General features: G+C 46.7%; 1 protein-coding gene across 1 annotated transcript in view; it reads left to right on the top strand.

The window, feature by feature from the left end:
• The window catches only part of LOC118218019 (echinoderm microtubule-associated protein-like 6), a 119,643-nt gene that overhangs the window by 53,314 nt on the left and 41,933 nt on the right, over positions 1-24,396 (top strand). Inside the window, 9 exon segments of the mRNA XM_035400343.1 lie at positions 1,442-1,577; positions 5,357-5,558; positions 6,489-6,626; positions 13,342-13,598; positions 16,322-16,534; positions 16,710-16,877; positions 17,573-17,679; positions 20,789-20,907; positions 23,642-23,828. Coding sequence (XP_035256234.1) covers positions 1,442-1,577; positions 5,357-5,558; positions 6,489-6,626; positions 13,342-13,598; positions 16,322-16,534; positions 16,710-16,877; positions 17,573-17,679; positions 20,789-20,907; positions 23,642-23,828 — 1,527 coding nt within the window.

The raw sequence follows: 24,396 nt of genomic DNA, 5'->3' as shown, positions 1-24,396 counted from the left end.
TGCATTCCTTCGGCCTGTCCCCGTGAAAGGGCTTCTGTTTGAAGTGAGGGGCAAATCGTTAATTTAAATAAGGAAGCTGTTAGCTAAAAGGTGTTTATCTACCTCCACTTTACATTTTGAATGCACAAAGCGGTGAAATAGGCTACAGGGTATTGTCAGATGTGATTAATTGCATCGATTTGGAACCCGCAGCAGCCACAGCCATTTTGCTAAATCTGAGCAGGCCTCTCAAAGTAACCGACAGTTTATACCATACAAATATGTGTATTCTCGTAAACACGAGATCCCCTGTTCAAAAAACTCTGGCAAACAACACGCCACCACTTGAAAGATATTAGGCATTCAGTGATAGCAGCGCTAGCATTTTTTCTTTATTTTCACCTCAGAAGAGCTGGATGCTTTGCTGAGATGGGTGGGTATTGCTGAATACTACTACCACTGTTCTAAAATAAAAACCTTTCATGACTGAATTTTCTGACAGAATCCCACTGTCTCATTCACTTGAATAATTTGAAATAAGTTATTCACGCTGAAAAACCCTAGACAGGACTTCTAAAGGTGTAGTAATGCCATCACATTTTAATGCATTTTTAAACAATGGACGGACTACCTTCCCAGTGCCGAAGCTATTCAGCACGCATATTAAATTGGGCCTTGTGTACCTGACACTGCATAATTCAAATCTTTTCGACTCGTTTTGTGGAATAAGCCAGGAGCTCATTGTCTTGATGATATTAAGATTTAAATTCAAAGTCTCGCAGTAATGCTCTGTAGTAGAATCTTAATCTTATCCTGCAATTGAAGAGACAGGGCTCTGAATCCAATTCCTGTTCCTTAAGTTTGATGAATAATGTATGTTTCACTTTTCATACTTTTAACAGACAGTTTATACTTAATTTTTTAGTAATTATTTCCAAATATTCTAAAGTTGTCTGTATCGTTTCACCAGTATTTGATTATTTCTCCAAACTTTATATGTTGACACATTCCATGGCCCTGTGGGATTTTATCCCATTCAAGCATTGTTTAGTCATGACTGCACTTTAACCACTTTTAACTTTTACTTATTGATGAGATACAGAAAACTGAGACATTGAACATTCAGCACTTTACAGGCTAGTGTCTGTATAGCAGGAGGGTGTTCTGGAGTACGGCTTCTCCTTGCTCAGTAACGTATCTGCAGCTACTCTTTTTGGTAACATTCTTGCTGCTGCTCAGTGATGTTCCTACAGCTGCTCAGTGTTAAGTAATGTTTCTACAGCTGTTCTGTGTTCAGTAATGTTCCAACAGCTGCTCTGTGCTCAGTTATGTTCCTACAGCTGCTCAATGTTCAGTAATGTTCCTCCTGCTGTTCAGGGTTCAGTAATGTTCCTACAGCCGCTTAGTGTTCAGTAACGTTCATACAGCTGCTCAGTGTTCAGTAAACTTCCTCTCCCCTCAGGCAGGGATCTTCAGCATGTACTCGTGCGAGGAGGGCTTCGCCACTGGGGGGCGTGACGGCTGCATACGCCTGTGGGACGTGGACTTCAAGCCCATCACCAAAATCGACCTCAGGGAGGCGGAGCAGGGATACAAAGGTGAGGCCCTCCTATTTTCCTATTCCAGCAGTCCAACCGCGTTCATTTCACTTGCATTTACACAGCAAAATGTCCATTGTTAATTCAACTCTTACAGAGTGTGATAGAGTACATATGGTCCCTCTCTCGACCAGAGTGAGACCTAATATACTCTATTACAGTTTAATTAACAGTGGAAATTTTACTGTGTAGACATTTAGTATAAGCTATGATCCAGAATGACTTCAGCATCTTGCTGCAGTTAAAATTCTCTGAGTGATGTCTTGCGCTTGCTGCCAATGGCCCCAAATATTGACTGAGCCCTTTCTTGACTGACTACCTCATACTTGATGGGGATAAAAGGAAAGACAGCAGTGCAATCCAAGCTCTGTGAGGGGAGAGTGCTCAGCATTAAATAATGATCATGGAAATGAGCTCCTCAGTAAATATTGGGTGACACGTCTGACAGCCTGCCCCCCTCCCCCCCCTCCCCCCCTCCCCCTTGGTCTCACATTTTAAGGTGCCCGTACCACATACGCTCTTGTCCACAGCAAATAACTTTTTTCTTTTTTTTAAACACACAATTCATCTATCCAGCTGCGCCTTGCTCAAGGGTACGACTGCAGTGTTCAAATCTGGAACCAAATCTTTTAGCTTCAAGCCACAGATCCCAAGCCGGTATGCTACACCGCTGCCTCAAGAGCACCAGCAGGTCATTTCTGTCAAGCCCAAGACTTCCTGCGTCACTGGATTAGGTTCTGTCTCTTCCTTCAGGCCCGCTGCATGCTCGACTGCCTCTGCTCACCCGTTCGCTGTCTCTGTCCCTCAGGCCAAAGGCAGTACTGCAGCTGAAGTGATGATGGCCTTTCAATCTATTACACATCAGAGACTCGCAGCAGCCAGAATTAGCATGTCAGAGCCCCCCCCCCCCCCCCCCCCAGGGGTTCCAGGGGGGGTTGGCCAGCGGTGATCAAACCATGGCAGACTGGGCTTGTGGGTGCTGGCTGAGCAGAGCACCGACAGTGTCCGATTGATGAGGGCTGCAGCCCCTGACAGACAGCACATCTGTCGGGGCCTGGGAGAGCGGTCATTGCGGTCGTCATGGCGAAGCTCAGGGGGGTGGGTCGAGTGGGGGCGTCGTTACAGGTGGCGCGTTCTGGCGAGGGTTGATGAGCGATACACTCATAAACAGAGCTGGCTTCCTGCCCTCTTCCGTGAGGAAAAAATGGCTCTCATTAAGTCACTGTACACGATTAGCATCCCACACCGTCGTTATAATTAGCATTTCGCGGCGTCATTAGCGGACATCTGTTGTGCGAGGCTGGCGGAAGGACGTGGGGAAGGAGAGTCGGGGACCTTAAGGTAGTCTGCGTGATTCACCCGTGTACAGACATGAGTTGGAGGAGGACATTTTGTATGCAGCTCAACAAGCCAACGGGTAGGTGCCAGATCAATCAGCGGGGGTCACCAGTGAGTGATGGACCCTTTTACCCCCGTCTCTGGGCTACACTAATAATGAAAGAAAGTAGGATCCAAATAAATAAAGCAGTCAGTTGGTACGTGCGTTTCTAAAACACCCTGTATGAACAACCCCAGATCTTGCTAAATATCCAAACTGTTCTCCTATTCTTTACCATCAGTAAGCCGGTCTTTTCAGTATTAGCTCTCGGTCACTTGCACGTGGTATTCCATGGGTCGTCTGGATGCTGGTGCAGTAACAGTGGTTACTTGCACCCTCAGTCTGCATCATAGCCTTCTCAGGAGGATGATTGATTAGAAGGACACTACTGGCATTAGTTTGAAAAGCAAAAAAAAAAAAAAACAATTATGTAGAAATCTCATTACCCTGGCAGAGTTTGCTTATCTGTAAACTCAGAGGGGCTAATTATGGTGAAATACGCGCGCAAGTGTTTCATGAATTGTTTTCCTGGAAACAAAAGGAAGTGGTAAATAAGGGCTATCCAGCTCTGGAGAGGAGGAGAGGCAGGCATGCTTGTTTTCTCCTCATTTGTTCTGCATGGCTGAAGATAACCAGAAGCAATTTAAGATGCTGCAGAATGTAGATTAAAGGGGGGGAGAGCTGAAATTAGATTAGCACTAATCTAATGGGTGGAGTGGGACCGTACTGGCTGCCGAGTTTTAGAGAGGTCTTTAATTTAAGAAGTTAATTAGCACTGAATCATAAGTATCTCTAGATTCTGTTTATTTATTCACAAGCCTATTGTTAATGTTGTTTCATGAGTGATAAAACTACTGCTAAAGTTTTTGTTTTTTGCCTTTAAACCCAAATAATGGCCCATTAACAGGTTCTGTTATATCAGTTAATACCTATAGCCACTGTTCCTATGTTTATACAATATTTAATCTGTGATCTATGCAAGAACATGTAAAAAACCACAGTGGAATAAGTTCAGAAAAATTGCTTTTCAGTTTCTTGGTGAGCTGGAGCCTTGGATTGCTTTAATAGCACAGATCAATAACATTATTTTATGTGTAAAATAATCATATAATTAGTTTTCATTGTGGGCTGGTGTGCTTTAAAACCAATTACTGAATTCCTCCTAGGCCTTCAAGATTTTGGATGAAATGTGCTTACCAAATAAATAATAACATTTATTATTTTTATTATTATTTTATTACCCATTGTGAATCCTCCATGAAGGTGGATATTTAGCCATTGAAATGTGCTTGCAATGAGAGCTGATGGTATCCTGTCAGAGAGACAGACTGACAGGCAGAGACAGACAGACGGGCAGAGACAGACAGACAGACAGACAGACAGACAGAAGCAGACAGACAGAGACAGAGACAGGCAGTGCCCTGGTCTTTTTGCTCAGTAGGGTCTCTGGTCGGGCAGGGAATCCAATCCCACTATTGCTTCTGTTCAGTCTTTTCACACAGTCTCCTGACAGCTTTCAATGCTCCTCTCTCTCTCTCGCCGTCTTTCTTTCCTCCCCTCCCTCTCTTTCTCGCTCTCTCTCTCCCTCACCCTCACCCTCGCTCTCTCTCCCTCTCTTTCTGTCATCCATCCACTCAAACCTGAGCTGCTGGGGTTCATCTCAAACTGGAGCTGCTGTAACACCTCTCAGCAAACACAAAGGTGTCTGGGTTCCTGAGGAATGTAGCGGAGTGACAGACTGTGTGGCGTTCAGCTCCTGGGTTGTGTTTTCTCATTCTGCCTCTGTCTGAGGGTGAGGAGGCGACGGAGGCAGATGTGATTGTGTAGCAGACGGGGGCAGATTGGTGGAGGGAGTGGGGGGCGGGGGTGGGGGTGTCTCAGGAGTTTCACTCGTTTAAAGTTTATAAAAGAAAAGGCTGATGCTTTAAAAGTTTGCAGACGTAAAAGAACTTGCAGAGCCGAATCGATGCTCATCTTGCCTGTGGCTGCTCAGAGGGAAGCAATGGCAATAATGATGCGCTCAGTTTATATAGCACCGTTTGTCTCATGACCTCAGAGCACAAAGAGAGGGAGGGAGTCATTGTGCAAAGTAAACATTAACCCTTTAAGGTGTGAGAGCTCAGATATGTGATTTGGGTGGTCCCAACTGAAAATTCTAATGCTGATGTAACAATTACTGCTGGTAATCGGAAGCAACGGAGTTCTAGAACACTGACTTGTAATTTTGGAGGGAAAATAAAGCATTCCAAAAAAACCTACTCTGCAGAGGGTTAATTCGTTTGAGCAGTATGTACGATTCCAACTAAGGGCAGCCCTCTTGGTGGCCTGCTGAGCCTCTCACTGCTTCTCCGTCCCTAATCCCATCCCTGTGTCCGTCTGTCCATCTGTCCATCTGTCTCAGGGCTGTCCATCCGCAGCGTGTGCTGGAAGGCGGACCGGATCCTGGCGGGGACGCAGGACAGCGAGATTTTCGAGGTGATGGTGCGGGACAGGGACAAGCCACTGCTCATTATGCAGGGGCACTGTGAGGGCGAGCTCTGGGCCCTGGACGTCCACCCCAAAAAGCCGCTGGCCGTCACCGGGAGCGACGACCGATCCGTGCGGTCAGTGAACACCTGTCCTGCATCCTGCCCCCTCCCCCAGCCCCCCCCCCCCCCCCCAACCTTCATGTCTGCGTGCGGTGTGAATGTGTTTGTGTTTGAATATATGAGACTGGCTGAGTGTGAATGTGTATGTGAATGTGTGAGTGTGTGTGTGTGTGTGAATGTGTGTGTGTGTGTGCTATACAGAGAGAGAGTGTGTGTGTGTGTGTCAGTGCGCATGTGAGTGCACATTAGGATTCAGAGATCATTTTCTGTAAATCATCCCTTTCTTGTTACATTAGTCATTTGGCACAGCCCTTCCCTCCCCTCTCCGTGTCTGAGACCCAGACGAGCCCGGCCTCTTAATGGCTTCATTCATTAGATAATAAATACAGCCAGAAGGCCTCAATGACCAGCGGTTAGATCAGCCTTGTATGACACATTTTCTTTAAATGTCATTTCCTCCAAATACTGTGTTATGAATTTTATGTGAAAGACTGAATATTTCAATTCCAGTACTGTGCTACCAGTGGCATTGGGGGGATGGGGTAGGAGCAGCAGGGCACAGAAGACTTGCGTATCATTAGCAAACTTTGTGTGTAAAACTATCCAAAAGGGTCAAACTTAACAAGCCGCCACACCGTCGTGTAAGACACACAGTAGCCAGTGAGTACTGTGCAATGTGCTTTTCCTCCGGCCATCGTATAGCAGTTTGGTGACAAATCTTAGAGCATTGCCCTACTTTAAGTTTTTTTTTTTACCTGTAAGTTCACCTTAACTGGAAAACTGAACACTCAAACCAAGCTGAATTTTACAGTATAAGCTTTACTACATTCAGTTGTGAATAGGTCGTATATATAAGAGTTTTTTTGATACCCATAATCATCTGTCGTAAATGAGGTGCTAATGATGAAGGAGGTGCTAATGATGATGCTTACTCCGCCTCCTCAGCCTGTGGAGCCTGGCGGACCACGCCCTGATCGCGCGCTGCAACATGGAGGAGGCGGTCCGCAGCGTGGCCTTCAGCAGCGACGGCTCCCAGCTGGCCCTGGGCATGAAGGACGGCTCCTTCACCGTGCTCCGCGTCAGGTGGGGCCCCCACAACCAATCCCCACTCAGCAGAGCGAGGCCCTGATTGGTCGTGTGAACAGAGCACAGCTGTGATTGGATGAGTGAGTGAGTGAGTAGAGGAGTGATCTTCATTCCTGGTCCTGGAGAGCTGCTGGGTCTGCTGGATTTTGTTGTTACTGGGCACTTAATTGATCAAATAGAGTAGAGTAGTCAGTTAACTGACTTTACCTGGTTTCTTGGGTCTGAATTAGTTGATTTACATATTTACATTACAGGCATTTTGCAGACGCTCTTATCCAGAGCGACTTACACAACTTTTACATAGCATTTTACATTGTATCCATTTATACAGCTGGATATATACTGAAGCAATTTCAGTTAAGTACCTTACTCAAGGGTACAATGGCAGTGTCCTACCTGGGAATCGAACCTGCGACCTTTTGGTTACAAGCCCAGTTCCTTACCCACTGTGCTACACTCCGTCCTTGCTGATATGAAGGTGAAAAGGAATGAAGATCACTCGAGCAGAGTGAAGGTGGGATTGGTTGAGTGAGTGAGTAGAGCAAGGCTGTGATTGGTTGAGTGAGTGCTATAACTGATAGCAATCTGCACAGCTTGTTACTGAGGTCTAAACTGGGACATTTTTTTCCTAATATTTATTTGGCCCTGATCTCAAGTACTGTATTAAACTTATACGTGGTACTAAAGTCTGAAATGGTTGCTAGCATCGTTTCCAAGGAGCAGGTATCCGAGGTAACCATTCTCCCATCTCCCAGTGAGGTAACTGCTGTTCTGGCAGTGAGTACACAATTCCCCCCCCCCCCCCCACAGGCACTGTAGGTTTCCTGTCACTGAAAGACAACAGACCGACAGGTAGAGGGTATACTAGGCCTAAATGTAGGCAGTGGATGTGCGTCGTAGCAGCAAAAAGTTCCCTTTTTCCGAATATTGTTCTCTCTAAGTAAGTTCGCTCCAGTAAGTTCCTTTTCCTTTACCGCTGAAATGCCGCGGGAACTTGCTTATGACAGCTTGGCTCCGGGCTAAGTGTGAAAGCTTCTGTCTTGGTCGCCATGACACCTTTTCTCTGCTGTTACGCAGCGCACCCAACTACAGCTTTTGACTGGAGGGCCCAATTTAAGCAAATGTGAAATAATGTCTGTTGTCACAGATTGTTTTCTCATTCATTTTGGTGGCTGCCAAACTTGCGGAAAGTGTTACTTTTTTCTCGAGTCTCACTCTTTTTTTTAATTTTTTTTTTTTTTGAGGCTGGCTCACAAGGCTTGGCTCATTCAAACTGGTCAGATAGGAATTACGGAGAAGACACCATTGCAGTATGACTCAGTCACCTCCCCCAAGTACTGATGCCAGAGATGACTTTTGTTTGAATGGAGGCTGCTAATCAATGGTTGGCCAATCGATGTTCGTCTCTGTAACCACAGTGTAAACCACATTAATAAGTAAACATTCTGCCGTGCGGACAGACCCTTTAAGGCTGACTTCAATATGTTACCCCAACATCCATAGGTCATTGTTTAAATAACGGCTACACGCAACTCGATATTGGTGCCGACAGGATATTCTATGGCTTGTGATGTTCGCCGCCCCACTTCTGTGTTGACATTTAAATTATTGATGGCTGGTGTTCGTCAGTGCTTTCTTGGTCACACTCCGCACGGTTTTTAAGAGTGTGGAGAGACGTACTGCTTGACGTTTTACAGTTTCATAAAACACTCAGAAAAGGAACACGTCCTCAGCCCTAAAATATCACGTTGTGAATTATGTATGTCTCAGCATATTTCTCTGCAAGATGAACCTGCCGCCACACGAGTTTAGCACTTGACGGATGGCTTTAGCCGGAAGGAGCTGGCATTGAGTTTGATAGCACCATTTAAGCCTCGCTAAATCCTCATACATCTTAACTGCTGTATGCTGGATTTTTCTTTTTTTTTTTTTTTCCTGGAAAGACCTCCTGCGTTTTGTCACAGTAGGGAATTTCTGTAATAACAGAAAACAGCCATAGCACAGATCTGTGGCAGCCACGCCAACAGAGCACCAGCCTCTCTGTTCCCCACCCATACCCGAGTGGCATGTACTGCAATATATTGAAATGAAATTGATCATCGTGATCATAAAATATATATATACAGGGGCGACATAGCTCAGGAGGTAAGAGCGATTGTCTGGCAGTCGGAGGGTTGCCGGTTCAAACCCCGCCCTGGGCATGTCGAAGTGTCCTTGAGCAAGACACCTAACCCCTAACTGCTCTGGCGAATGAGGCATCAATTGTAAAGCGCTTTGGATAAAAGCGCTATATAAATGCAGTCCATTTACCATTTACCATATTACAGTTATTGTATAGCTCTGCATTTTTCATCCTCTGCCACAGCTACCAAGGCTTAATGTTTACCAGCTGGAATTGAGAACTTGTCCTCAAACCCTCAGCTGTGCTCCACGTTCTCCTCACTCCTCAACCCTGCGCCTCCCCACCTCCTTCACCCCTCACTGAGGGTGACTTTGTCACTTTCTTCAACGGGAAGGATGCTGACCTCCGCAACCTCTTCTGGATGGTCGAGTGCTCCAATACAACTTTTAATTCTGTTCGCGGACAACCCATGCCCTTACCCCCTTCGTTACCTCTACAGTCTTTCTGCAGTACCCTGGGGTGTGTGCTCTGGTTCTGGAGTATGTGCTCAGGTTCTGGGGTGCGTGCTCAGGTTTTGGGGTGCATGTTTGGTCCTGGGGTGTGTGTTTGCGTCCTGGCGTATGTGCTCAGGTCCTGGGGTGCATGCTTGAGTCCTGTAGTATGTGCTCAGTTTTTGGGGTGTGTGCTCAGGTTCTGGGGTGTGTGCTCAGGTCCTGGGGTGTGTGCTCAGGTCCTGGGGTGTGTGCTCAGGTTCTGGGGTGTGTGTTTGCGTCCTGGCGTATGTGCTCAGGTCCTGGGGTGTGTGCTCAGGTTCTGGGGTGTGTGTTTGCATCCTGGGGTGCATGCTCAGGGGAAGAGGCTGTGAGAAGGAGCCAGCCGCACAGAAGTTCTGCAGTTTCCCCACCAGCTTCCGTTAATTAGATTCCCTATCAGGCAGCCCAGCTAGCAACAGGCAGGGTTTTAATTGAAAGGGCTTTTCTTTCTTAAGATGCGTGGATCGGTAAGAAATAAGAAAAAAAAAGTCATTCTTCGTTCTCCTTAGGGAGAGTTGGAGTGACACAGCGGTACACAATGCAGCCAGGCGGTTTGCGTTCCAACGGTAGTTTCTTTGCCCCCAGGATGTTATTGTTTAAGAAAGCACTGAAAACCGTGGCAATTAGTCTGTGTGTCGGCTTTCAGTCGGAGTCACGCAAAGCGAGGAGAGAGGACGTTCGCTAAAGCTGCAGCGCTCAGTCCTCAATGTGCTCTGCCAAGCAGAATGTCAGGAGCGTGCGCAATTTCAGTTTGCAATTGTCTTTTAGTGGGGAGGCTTGTGGCCGTGGCTGCCTGCTCATTGTACCGATCACAATGCGGAACTCCTGCGGGTGACAATGCAATCTTACATCGCGAGGTCAGTCCTTTTTCCAGATGTCTATACGAGCACAAGTCCCTCTGTTATGTGCTTATCAGTGGAGTCCATGTAAAATAAGAATAATAATACATTACAGTTCAAAGAGTACATTTTGTGGAAAATGTAGAACAAAGACAAATAATTAATTTCTGTTAACTGCAGAAATACCATACAAGAGAGGTGGCACAGCCCACACAAGAGCTGACCTTCACACCATATGCAAATTGCCCTGTGTGGTTGTTAATTTAATTAATTTTATCTGGATCGCCGTTAGTGGTGCCATAAGTCACAGCTATATTTTGCTGGGGTCCACAGAGGATGGAGTTCGTCATTCCCTGCCATGACACTTTCTGCGGTTCCTGTGCACTGTGCAACCCTCTCTCTGTATGTATAGAGTGAAAAATACGAAAGTAGAGAAGACTGCCTATTCTACTTTATAAAAAACTTTAAAAAAAACATACAGTACATACATTTGGAAGCTGAGCAATGAATCTTCACCCTGTTGATTTTAAGAGTGGGTTGTTATCCCTGATACAGTGTTTTGCAACCCTGTTGATAGTCACTGCGGGTGTGTAACAACTGATATTGTAATAACGCCAGACAGCGTTATTACTGTTTTACTGTGTTTTTCATCTAGCTCGAGGGAATCTTTGATCTTTATGTGCCCGGTCAATACGCGCAATTTTCTGCAGTGTCAGGAGAAAGTTTCTGTCATTAAAGTCTAATGGAGTAATCTGTACAAACTTTAAAAGTTATAAACTGCATTTGTTGCATCTCTCAGAATTTTTTTGCATTTATTCCTCATAAAGCACATATTCAGATAGTGGCCAAAAAGGTGAAAACATTTGGGTAAATGCGGGACATTGTATTGAAAGCCGGTGCTTTCACACTCATTTACAAAATGCTGGGCAGGCCTAGTTGCTTCTGATTATTGCTAGCGTGACGAGAAGATGAGACCTCAGTGGCTTTTAAATAAGGGTGACTGTTTGGGCTCATTTAGCAGGAGCTTCAGTGGTTAATCTTGCCAAAGTTTCACGAAGAGTATTATCTTGGGTGATGTCGGGAGGTCCACACATTTGGGTAGGGGGAGGGGTGGGGGGAGAATGGTAAGCTTTCAGGGGCCCTGTGACAGGGTAGGGCCCAAGAAAGGACAGAATCAGTGCCGCTCACGTCCGCAGTCGCGGTCGAATGCATTTAGGGATGCTTCTGCTTCGGCCATTCCTTTGTAGCCAAGGGCGACGGCACCCGGTGACATCACACCGGCGGCCTGGAGAACAGAGCGGCTCAGAAATGCTCCTTTTTCCGTACTAGGCATTGTTACTCTGTACAAAAAAAAAAAATCATTGAAACAAAAAAAGAAAGAAAAGAAAAGCAATCTTGCCCAGCGAGATGAATAGAGCGGCGCTGAGTGAGGAGCACATTTCTGATTTCTCTGGGAGAGACCGGCGCTGGCATTTTGGAGCCGTTTCGCACGTATTGATCCTCCCCGTTCGGAGACTAGGCCTGCGACAAGTTAAACCCCCACCAAATGGATTTCTTCTGAGGGTGAGGCAATAAGAGCAGGAGGCTGTCAGACCTCTTTCACACCACCTGAGAAAATTCATTTATCTCCCGCCCTTTTGGTTCAACGGGGCATTTTTTGGGATCCGGGCATATTATTCTTCATTTTACGGGGGTTAGCTGGGAATTTGTGAGTTTGGGGTGGGGTGAACAGGGTCGCAACTGAGTGTCAACACTGCTGGGAAGCAATAAGGGTCTGCAGGATGTTGGGAGCTGGTTTAATGGATCTGTGTGACTGGATTGTGGTCCCTGTTGTTTTATGTAGTAAAACCAGGCAATTTCTCCATACAGTTATTGGAGTGTTCCTGCTATACATCATAGGGAATTGTGTATTGGTGACTGCATGCTTTGCAGGGCTATTTCATTGTAAGAAAGCAGCTCATTGGACCATTAAGGGAAAAATATAGTGTTTTTTTTCTGAATCAAAATATATGTATTTATACCAGAATCCTTTAGACACAGGATGCAGTGTAAAAGACTGGGCAACAACACTCAGTGAAAAGTGTACCAAAAATATTAATCTGTAACACCTACACCACTCCTCACCCAGAAATTAACTGAAGAATTACAGGGGGCAATGCTGTAAGTATTGGCTAAAAGAGTTGGTAATGCTAACTGTATTAGTTACAAGACGTGGTAATGCTATTAGAATTGGTTACAAGATGTAGTTATGCTAGCAGTGTTGCCAACACAAGTCAGAAATGCTAACGGTATTGGTTACAGGAGGCAGTAATGCGAGTGGTGTTGGCTACAGGAAGTGGTAGCGCTAGCAGTACTGCAGCGGGCTTAGGAGGAATATGTGAATGATATTGAACGAGCCTGATCCATCTGCTGCTGTTTAAGTCTCTTTGATAAATAAAGCAGGCGGTCTCTGGCACCTCAAAGGAGGCTGTCTGACTGAGAGGCTCCCCTGCCAAGCTGGGTTGCAGCTCACCTTCCTTTCCACGCTTACTGCGCACACTGCTGCTACTTCCAGCTCGGCACTCATTCTGGGAAAGGAACCAAAAACACTACTCCAATTAGGTCAGTGTAAACAAGGGGGTTGCCTTCCAGTCTCTCTCAGCAAATATTTTGTGGTGGTGTATGTAACATGTGTGGGCTGTGGGACGTGTACTTAATCAGGGATCTAAAAGTCAGATCCTGGAGCGCTTGGGTGTCAGCCTCTTTTCGGTGTGTTTTTGCCCGCGAGTCTGATTGGCTGGGGATTCCAAAGCATGCAGGCACTGCGGTCCTCCAGGACTGGAATTAAATCTGCTGGGACTGCTGCCCACCAGGACTCAAGTTAAACCCACAGGGACTGTGGCCATCCAGCACTGGAATTAAATCTGCTGGGACTGCTGCCCTCCAGGACTGGAGTTAAACCTGCAGGCACTGCGGCACTGAAGTACTAGGGTTTGAGATCCTCAAATTATTTTTGAAATCTTTGGCAATGAACAGGGAGATATCTGGTTTTCCAACAGCTTAGCAGCAGTCTTGGGAAGCAATAAGGTTTTGATATTGGTGCGTTCGTGATGAAATGGTGATGGCAAGAGATGGAGGCATAGTTCAGTAGGTTGAGACAGCGAGAGGTATGGTCTCCCGTGATGTTGTCTGACCCTGTCCCATCTCTCCGGGGGTGGTCCGTCCGTCTCCTTTTCCAGGGACATGACGGAGGTGGTTCACATCAAGGACAGGAAGGAGGTGATCCACGAGATGAAGTTCTCCCCGGACGGCTCGTACCTGGCCGTGGGCTCCAACGACGGGCTGGTGGACATCTACGCCGTGGGCCAGCGCTACAAGAAGGTGGGCGAGTGCAGCAAGTCCTCCAGCTTCATCACTCACCTGGACTGGTCGGTGGACAGCAAGTTCCTGCAGGCCAACGACGGGTCCGGGGAGAGGTTTTTCTACAAGATGCCGTGTGAGTAGCCTTGACCGCGCGGGGACTGGCCAACTCGGTCAGGTTCAACAGCGCCAACGTGGCCACGGGCAACCCGCTCAGGCTCATAGAAACAGCAGGGCTACGAGTCTGACAAATGAGGCAACTTTAGTAACGCGATGGTGACCGTAGGCGTGCTTCGCAAAGGGAACCGAGGGGCAGCAGCCACCCCTGCTGCTTCAGTAGGCAGTCATGAAATGAATACACGAAACCCGGTTTTCGAAATAATATATAATTCCCTCCGCAGGAATGCCTTCACTCCCCTGCTGAAATGAAAGCAATTTCTGCCATGGTGTAGCTTCCTATTCTTAGGAAGATTGCACAATTTGACCCCGAATAATGCTGGGGTATGCCAGTGTGCTATTGTGTATGCGCGCCCCTCCTCTATCAATGAATTGTAATGTATGGTTCTTCACATTAATATGCCATTGCTGATATCAATCAGCGTGTTGATGATGAACATAAGTGCCCAGGCTAATATTTGTCAGCTTGCCACTATGCAAATGATCTTGTATTTGATGGCCCGCAGCTCAACCACAAAAGGCAGCCCCAAGCCTAAAACAATCAAATTGAACTCGGAGGTAATCTCCTTTTATTTACGCATTGTACATGGCTGCCGTCATGTTTTCAGACAAGGCTGCCGGGCTCATTAGCGGAGTCTTAATCTCCCGCTAGATCAGAGTCTTCGCTGTTGCCTGTCCTGTACCTGTCAGAAGAGCTCGGCGGCGAGCACCGACACATCAGACCCAGTCAGCGATGTGCGACTCCGTTCGGGGCGGGGGGCGGAGGGTGGGGGGTGGGGGAAAGGAAGGCTTTTTTTTCCCAAACCCGTCATAGTCGGCGGAACACGGCCGATGATGCGTGACGCGTGTAGTTAAATTCTTCTCGGGCACGGCTGGGCGCCCCCCTTGGCTCTGTTTGGCAGTTTTCTGATCGGGTATTAAAGAGGCATCACTCTTCATCAACTTCCGCTCGCGTTGACGTGACTAATCTCGAGGCAAGGTGGAGTTGAAAGGCGACGCCAATCAATGTTGTTTCGATGCGTCTGGAGAGTTTTTAAACTCATCCTTCCTTAAGACGAAGTGAAGTGGCTGTTGCAATTGCAAGTTTTTTTCCCCAGCACAATTCACAGTCAAAAAACTGAATTATATTTTGCTATATATATATATAAGTGTGTGCCTACCTTTACTAATACCATTTGGCAAGACACAGTTAAGTCTATTCATGTGTGAGTGAATTGTGTGTGGGCTCTGCAATGGCAAAAAATACACTCTGGACAAATTGCCAGTCCATCACAGAGCCCACGCAGTATTCTCTCCACATGGTCATACCTACATACAATGCAGACTCTCCAATTAACTCTTTAGACTGTGGGAGGAAACTGAAGTACCCGCAGGAAACCCGTGCAGACACGGGGAGAACATGCAAACTCCACACACAAGGGCCCCAGCTGGGATTCGCACCCAGGTCCTTCTTGCTGTGAGGCGATAGTGCTATCTGTCCTGCTAATGTTCCCCAAATATTTTATGGATTGGGCAGACTGCTCAATATGATGACATCAAAACATTACACCACGTTTCCACAAGTGTGAACAGATCCTTTGAGGATATGATATATGCTGTACAGTCAACTTGAGAAACAGTGAACATTACAGTACAGAACCGAAAATGTCTTGCTCCCGTTGTAATTTAGCGATGTTGCTTCCAATGGCACACACGTTATAGCGTGCCTGAAGAGTAATTTGAGATATGATTACAGCAGTTTCGCAGAGCAAATGGTGGGTTTAGAACAGAGGCGTAGATCTCCCAGCCTGGGTTTGTTTGTGCTAGCTGATTGTTTTCCTCATTTCCGGTTCTCTTGTTTGTGCATTCCACCAGGCCTGTTTGTTCAGTTAAACGTTTTGTAATTGGACACCTGTCAAAGCTTTGAAACCTCTGACTTTTTTCCCCCCCCAAACAATACATTCTTAATGACTACTTGGAAGTACCTGGAAGAATGCCCTTCAGTTATCCAGGAGAATTATACCTCTTAAGCCTTGAAGGACTTGAATGTGTATTCCTGTGTATTTTTTGATGAAAGAATTATTCAAGCTGAAAACAAATGGAAATACTTTTTTTTCTGCTTGTAACTATGTATTCAGCTGTCTGAAACTCCAATCTTCTGGAATTAATTTTGTTCTCTTGTGCCCACGGCCAATCAAAAACCAGCCACTGTAGTCTAGAGTTACAAGGCAGGGGAGAAAATTAAATAATGGAATTCTGTATGTCTGATCATCCATTCAAGCCCCTATTGCTTGGCTGTCCCAAGGGATACTTCTGTAGTTAAAGATCTTGTGTGGTTCAGAAGACTGGTGAACCGAAAAAGAAGATCATGGGTCTATGGCTTTGTTTTGGGTTGTTTCTGTTTCGTTAAATTACATTCAGGTATTTAACAGGAGCTCTTATCCAGAGTGACTTAAACTGCTGACTTTTTTTTTTTTAAACATACAGTCAATTTACACAGCTGGATATGCCGAAGCAAATTGTGCGTTAAGCACCTCGATCGAGCATAAAATTACAATTTTTATCGTGTTTTCAATCCCCCACCTGGGAACTGAACACGCACCTGCTGAATCGCGAGCCCAATTATCGAATCATTATGCCGCTCTCTTGGCCCCACGTCTCGTGTTGAGTCTGCGCACCGTGTCCCTTTCCTCCCCTCTCAAGCTGGAAAAAACCTGGCCACCAAGGAGGAGATCAAAGGCATCCACTGGGTCTCCTGGACCTGCGTAATCGGGCCCGAGGTGAGCGGGATCTGGCCCAAGTACACCAACATCAACGACATCAACTCCGTGGACGCCAACTACAACAGCGCCGTGCTGGTAACCGGGGACGACTTCGGCCTGGTCAAGCTCTTCCGCTTCCCGTGTTTGAAAAAAGGCAAGTCATCAGCTGCACCCCCCCCCCCTCCCCAAAAAAGAGAAAAACTCTAAAGTAAATACTTATCAGTATTTCTGAAAGCAGAAAGACTCTAAATTCCACTTAGGTGTGGATCTGAACATCCCTGTTAATGCTGAAACACTGGCTGTTTTGTTTTTTGTTTTTTTGCGTGCAGGGGCAAAATTCAAGAAGTATGTGGGTCACTCCGCCCATGTGACCAACGTTCACTGGTCACATGACTTCCAGTGGGTGCTGAGCACTGGGGGTGCCGACCACTCGGTGTTCCAGTGGAGGTTCCTGCCAGAGGGGGTCATGAACGGCATCCTGGAGCCACTACTCCAAGGTAACAGTCCCATCTCCAAAAATCCCATATGCAGAAAAACAAATATGTATTAAAATGTATATATATATATATATATTTTTTTTACATAATGCAAGTGCCTTAGACAACAAACATGTTGCATTGAATGTTGCTTATAGTGTAGGTGTCAGCATGGTAGAATATATGGTTTTTGAGGATAAGGCCAGAGACTCATGTCACCAACAGAAATGCTAAAATGAAATGCCAGGTTTAAGGAGGACGCTGGATATTTATTTTTCCTGAGAAAATTATTTGTCCTTGAGTTTATGAGTTTATCTGCACAAAAATCTTTGAAGTGAACGCTTGCCAGAGTGCATTTTAGTAGATGTTTTGTAAGATTTTGCCATTTACTCATTATCCTGTCACTAAATAATGAAAATGGGCTGGCTTACTGTAGAGAGGTTATGACCGTCAAATCTGTTTAGCAGCACAACATTGTTCTGCAGCATCAGTGTTTTTTTATTTTTTTATTTCTTGTTTATTTAACAGGGAAAATGAGCAATAATCGACATTTCCAAAAATGTGTCTAATGTCACAATAGCAGCGCACGAAAGAAAAGAGGCATTGACAACTTGGCAGGCTCTTCAACGGCAGACGCGCATAATGACTCCTTGTCAAATTCGGTGAAGGGATTCGGCGTCGTCCCCTAAAGTCTTCTGTCCCTCTGCTTGTTCCAGAGGGATACACCGACTCCAACAGCGAGGAGTCCGACTCCGACCTCTCCGACGTTCCGGAGCTGGACTCGGATATCGAGCAGGAAGCCCAGATCAACTACGACCGACAGGTGTGTGGGCCCGTTCCCGAGGAGGACGCCGGGGGGGAATTTGAGACACACAGATCAAAAGGGGCCCTGTTTTAGGAACGTACGTGCCACTTATACGAACAAAGAGCAACTCATGCCATACTGTTGTATGTTTATGTTAGGTCGCTTTCATTGTTTTTGGTTGCCAAGGGCAATCCCTTGGGTACAATTAGAGAGATCTGTCACGTTTCTCTCAAGCTTCTTCGGCTATAGATGAAACACTGGAGTGGGGGGGCCATTGAGTGTGAAACCAAACCTCACTTGGTGTGACAGGATCTCACTTAGGGTTGTCTCTTGCCTTGGAATGATGATGGTCAGGCTGCAGAACGATTTCAGACGTTTGCCCGTGCATACCATTTAGACGCAGGCGGGTACAGCTGTACACTGTAGAATTTATGATTTTTTTCGTAAGCTATTTTTCGACAGCAAAACAGGGAAGTTTGGCAAGAGTTTTTTATTTTTTTATTTTTTCACATCATGCCACAGGCTGCGCTCAGGTTGCCGAGGAACTGTGAGAAGCGAGGTGTAAATAAGGAGGGAAAATTATACAGGGTCTCCCGCGAGAGCCCCAGCTCTCTCAAAGTCACGCAAGGTGGAGGAGAGAAAAACCCAGCTCTTTCCGAGTCGCTCAATCTCCCCCCCGAAGCGGCGGGGGAACCGAATAGGCGGGCGCGATAAGATTTCGAGCGCGCCCTGTTTATCGCGCGCTCTGTATGCAGTCGCCGCGGAGACCAGAACTCCATTATTCAGAGCCTCGCCCGTTTCCCGCCGCTTCCGCCCGCGAGCCGCGTCAGTCAGCGCCCTTATCTGCGGCGGCAGCTGTGGCCGCGCGGGCGGCGGGCGGTCGCTCTGCCTTTTTCCGAACGGGCTCCTACGATTCCGGCAAAGCGTCGGCGCGCTTCTCGCGTATGCGACCAATCTGCGGGGGGGGGGGGGGGGGGGGGGGGGGGGGGGGGCGGGGGGCGGGGGGGGGGGGGGGCACAGGCGAAGTGCGAGTCCGTTTGAAAGTTTATGAAATGTCACAATACTGCGTTATGAACCGCTTTGCTTAAGACGATCACAAGACGGTGGATTTTCCACTCAGATAATTCCAAGCTTGTTTGTGTTGTAGTCTGTATGTTGGCCTGTGCTAAATTGCCATTGTTGTGGAATTTGGCTACCGAGCAAAGCTCTCTAGTCTTGGCAATTCCGGGAATCAAGCCTAAACCGGACAGCAGACAATCCTTAAACACAGTTGAGTTTAGGCACATAAGGGTCAGTTACGGCACTGGCAAGTGTAATGTGGGCCAAAAGTGGCCCAAATGGAACTAACCGCATGTAAGGTTTGTGCAGAATTTCAATTTTGGGCCCAGAAGTGGCCCAACTGTAGCCAGCCACGTTAAAGGTTTACCGTGCCGAACGTGGTCCAAATGCATATCACACCTGAGACACCGAGGCTGAGCTGTGGCTGCGTACTGGCGGCCAGATTCGAATGGGTTCCTTGCCGTCATTCCAAGTGCTAAGTGTGGGCCAGCAATGGCCAGCTATCTGGGAAGTAGATGTCAGAAAGGCAATCGTGCGATCTTCAATCTGTCCGGACTGTCAAGCCGACGTCCAAACGGAAACGGGTTAATTCATGCTGTTCATGCTATTGCAGAAGATCGTGCTAAGCAGCTAGGACTGCTTTTCGTGTTTAGACAATGTTTTGAGCGCTCGGTTGCCCCGAGTTACGAGCGGGAACGTGGAAATGCCGCGCGTCCAATTAGCCGCCCTTTCGCCGCGCTCCCCGCTTCACAGCTTTGATCTTCCGCTTTAAAATTTTCCTGTTCTTTCCACTATCAATATTAACATTTCATGCGGCGCTTTAATAATGCAGAAGGTGCCAAAATGGCAATTAGAGAGAGCAGTTTCAGCAAGACCGGGCAAACCAGAGGATGCTGAGAGAGGTGGGGGGGGGGGGGGGGGGGGGGGCAGTCTGGTTTAGCCATTATGCGCTAATGACCACTCTTGCACAACACTGCTCTCCCAGAATGCTTTGCTTTGGGGTATGAAATAAACACAAACACAAATACAATGCAGCTAAAGAATGTGCTGTAATGCTTTACCTTCTGCATGAGGAAAATAAGGTAATTAGAGTAAGAAATATAGATATAGAGGAAGAATGTAGCACATTAAAGCAATTATCATTTTTTATAATTATAATTTTTCTGATTAGGAGAAAGAAATTATAAAGGATAGTAAGAAATTATGAAGGATAATATTTTATATCCTGGGTATTCAACACAAGGTCCATGGACCCCTGGGGGCCCTTGAAGGTAGTGTAAAGGGTCACAGGTCAGACTGCATATGCAATGACTATATATAGTTTTCGCTAAATATTAAAATATGAGATGGCGATCATGGACTGGGGGGCATAGCCTTCCCTCTTTCAGCCCAGCACCCCCTACACCAGCCCCCCCTAATCTCCACCTATGCTTTTGTGTTGCATGAGAGATTTGTGATTGCATTAAGTATAGTCCCAAAGGCACTGGCCTTTTTTCTTCTGGATGAACCGAGATTTACAGCAGTAGTCCTGCTTGTTGAGTAGCCTAACATATGCTAAACCTGCCCGCATTCCATTCCACCATCGTCGTCGTGCAGCATCCTCGGCTTAAGACATTTATTAAGAAATTATTTTAATTTTTATTTCGGTGAGTTCAAATCCTTTGCGGGGCCTTGGTACCCTGTACCCTGGAGCAAGGTACTTAGCCTAAATAGACCTTAAATAAATAGATCAAGGAACATCGTGGATGTGTTAGCAGCCTGGTATGTATATGCTGTGCTGGGTAACGTGGGTCTCCTAAGTAAATAAACCTCCTTGGACACTTCTGCAAATGAGTCTGCAGAGGTCTCTGTGCTGATAGGCAATTCCCACAGCGCTCATTATTTTCTCAGCTGATGTGCCAGTCAAGTTCGTTTCCAGGCCGACGGGTCTTCAGCGTGCTGCACACCAAGCGTTTATCTGCTCGCGAACGCGGGTGTGAGGTCACGCGCCCCCGCGGCCCCCCCCCCCCCCCCCCCCCTCCCCCCCCCCTCCTGACAGGCCTGGCGCCTCTTCTGCTGTCCTTCCCAGGTGTACAAGGAAGACCTACCTCAGCTGAAGCAGCAGAGCCGAGAGAAGCAGCAGCCAGTCAGCTCGCTGAAGAGGCAGAGGGTGCCGGAGGAGGGGCTAAGGCTGCAGTTCGTTCACGGGTAACGTTCGCCCGTTAGGCACCCTGGAGGGGAACTGGGTCTGCCTGGTGGGGAACTGGGTCTACCTGGCGGGGAACTGGGTTCACCCGCTCATTATGCTCCCTGGAAGGGATCTGGGTCTGCCTGGTGGGGAATTGGGTCTGCCTGGTGGGGAACTGGGTCTGCCCGCTCATTAGGCCACCTGGTGGGGAGCTGATCCGGCCACTCGTTAGGCCACATGGTGGGGAGCTGGGTCTGCTCGTTAGCTGGCCTGACAGGCCTGGCCTGTCTGACTGTGGCTCTGACACCTCAGTGCTTGAAGAGGCATGGTTGGTCGGCATCAAGAAAAATGCAGTTATTAGAGCTTATCCCTCAGGTTCATGTCAAGATTTGTCCTTCATTTTGACTTACGAATAAATGCCAGTGCAGTTATTGCGTTTTATTTCCTTAATGGCCGAACTTACTGAACTGTTTTGTGTGCGTAGATGCTTGCATTTAATTGCAAATCAGAAATTAAGAGTGAGTAAGAGAATTCAAGGGAAAGTCAATGAAGACCTGAACACTGTTAGAAAAAAAGGTTGCTGATAACATTAGTCATTCCTGCATTGGTCAGAGAGTTCAGTTGAGAGATGGTATCTTTTGTTGATCAAATGTCTGATAGTCATGGAAATAGTATGCTATTTTTTTGTGGTGCTGAACAAGGATTTATGAAAATGCAATACAGTATCATTTGCCCCTGGAATAAACAGTCTTCCCTTTATGGAAATGATCATAGTAGCCACTGTGATTTATGTTTCTAAAGGAATCTGCAGGGAATGTGTATCTTTTAAATAAATAAGTAGATAAATTAAGCATCTGAAGATAATGCTTACAAAGAATAAAGGTTCTCATTTTATGGCCATTTCAGGTTAATTTATGCTGTTAGCCATCGTGCCTTTTCTCTCCGGTATGCAAAGCACATTTGTATTTTTATCAGCGTTTATTGCCAGGACCTCGGTTACTGATTCGGGAGAGCTTAGAAAAAAACATGTGCTCTCCTTCAAAGCATGTGATGTCAGCTAGCTACCACTTTGCAAGTCAGGCTCCCACAGATATGAGTGGGAGGAAGATTCTTCATCTGCAGCCTAACAGGCAGACATGCAGCTGCCTGATCAACCAGCAGGGGTCGCTGGTGTGCGATGAGACGCCGTCACCCAGGCCTCCTGAAACTCATTCTGTACCTGGGTGAAATTAGACTGTTCCACTGGAACAGCAGTTTTTATTTAAGGTGTCTTAAGAGCATTCTCAGCAAGTACTGTTCACTTCAACATACCTTAAGCTCATGAAACTCCCAATTATATTAATATTTTAAAGCTTTAGATGGATATGAACACCGGTGTTATGAACACGCACGGTGCCCAGAGACGTGCAAAGCCCTGCGTGTGCGTTTGAGTATCTCATTGAAATTCCACGCACAGCTTGCTATTAATCAAGCCAATTGAAAGCTGGGTTTGCAGATAGCGGAGCAGGCTTCTATATGGACTGCTTTTCCCCCCCATTGGGATTACAAGATTGAGTATAATGCAGTAGCCATGTGCAGAATGTGCCCCTCTACAGGCATGGGATGTTTCTCCCATTGGAAAGATAAGATGGATGCGGTGTCAAAATTAGCTGATGGGTGAAGATTGCATCTGTCTGGGAAAATTCATTGTGCAGTTCGCGCTCTCTCGCAGAGCTCTGTTATAGTTATGCTATATATCATAAATTGATAAAGAGTCCCAAGCTGCACGGACAAGCAAATCTCTTCGGGGGCAGTTTGGGGCTGTCATTCACGATAATCGCCCCCGTGTGAAAACTGGGTACTCCGTGCCCTTACAGAAATAGAATACTCAGAAAATGAAAAAATAAAAACATAAATCTATTTCATGATCAATATACTGCAATGATTCACAATGTATAGGCGAATATACAAGTTACTGCAATATACTGTGAGATATTTCAGTATATAAATTTTAAATCACACTGCCGTGAAATGTACTTATGATTATATTTTCAAAGAAATGCACATAATTATAATATATTGCGGTATTCCTTTTCCATAAGGAGGCACCAGAGGAACTTCCTTCTCGCTTTGTTGGCACACATTGTCTGTGTTGCCTAGTAACGGAAAAGAACCTTGTTAGAAGCCAGTATAATATGGTCTGGGGCATTCTGACAGGTATAGAAAATACCTTTCTGTCACTCAGTACGAATCCAGTCATTAGGGTCTTCAGTCAATTTAAGCACTGAAAATTGGAAATATGGTTTGTAATTTGAAGGTTGTCTCCTAAAAAAACATTCTGTGACTGTTTTTGTAAAAATCTTGCACTAAACTGGACTGCTTTTTGTGTTTTTTTTGTTTTGTTTTGTTGTTTTTCATGATATATAGATGTCACAATCACAACAGAGATACTGCTATTCTACAGACATGGGTTGGCAGCACTATAAGAGCACACTGTACAGCCTGCCCTGCAAAATATTGTTAGATTGAAGGTCTGGCCCATGTCAGGCTTGGGCTGCTGGCAGTTACCGTGGCTTGGTGCTAAACATTAAAGCTTATGCTCTTGCAGGCACTGTAGCTAGCTGCTAATGATAATGCACATGCTTTTGCAGGTAACAGGGCTAGGTGCTAATAGTAATGCATGTGCTCCTGCAGGCACTGTAGCTAGCTGCTAATGATAATACACATGCTTGTACAGATACCGGGGCCAGGTTCTGAACGCCTGTTTCCCTGCAGGTACCGGGGCTACGACTGCAGGAATAACCTGTTCTACACGCAGGCGGGGGAGGTGGTGTACCACGTGGCCGCGGTGGCCGTCGTCTACAACCGGCAGCAGCACTCGCAGCGCTTCTACCTGGGCCACGACGACGACATCCTCAGCCTGGCAGTGCACCCGCTCAAGGACTACGTGGCAACTGGCCAGGTAGAGCCAAAATGGCCGCCTCAGACTTGTTGAGACTGCCCATGTACCAGAGTCTGTTGGTTCAAAGGGCAGTTTCTTTATGGTTTTATGTGCCGTTGACCGCTGCACTCCTTTGGCCCATCGTAATGTAAAGTGTAGCCTTTGCCTTACTTTCAGATTTCAGTTCTCAGAGTTATAGTGTGTGCATGCTGTTCGCAGTCTCGTTAATCAGTATGGGGCCCAGATCAGTTCTGTTAGCGAGCAATTATCTCCTGCTAGTCGTACGTCTCTTCAGGGATTTGAGCTCCATTTTCTCTGAATTCCTATAGTGATTATTTCGCCTCCTGGAATCCTGTGGAGGGAAGAAGGCGAGGAGAGACAGATTGGGAAGAGAGTGAATAGTGTTTAGAGCAAGGGAGCCTGGGAGCAACAGGGGGCAGAGAGCAAGATGGATGAAAGAGGGGAGCGAGGGAGGGAGGGGGGTGTCTGATTGTGCTGAAAGTGTGCTGCTGAATGCTGAGCCAGACAGACCCTGCTGTGGCCGGGCAGACAGACTCCATTGTGAACGTGCAGCAGACCCTGTTCCGGC

The sequence above is a fragment of the Anguilla anguilla genome, chromosome 18 (genome assembly GCF_013347855.1).
Source record: "Anguilla anguilla isolate fAngAng1 chromosome 18, fAngAng1.pri, whole genome shotgun sequence".
In the NCBI taxonomy this organism is placed as follows: domain Eukaryota; kingdom Metazoa; phylum Chordata; class Actinopteri; order Anguilliformes; family Anguillidae; genus Anguilla; species Anguilla anguilla.
The sequence above is the reverse complement of the archived record's forward strand: the minus strand, read 5'-3'. Positions and strand labels throughout refer to the sequence as shown.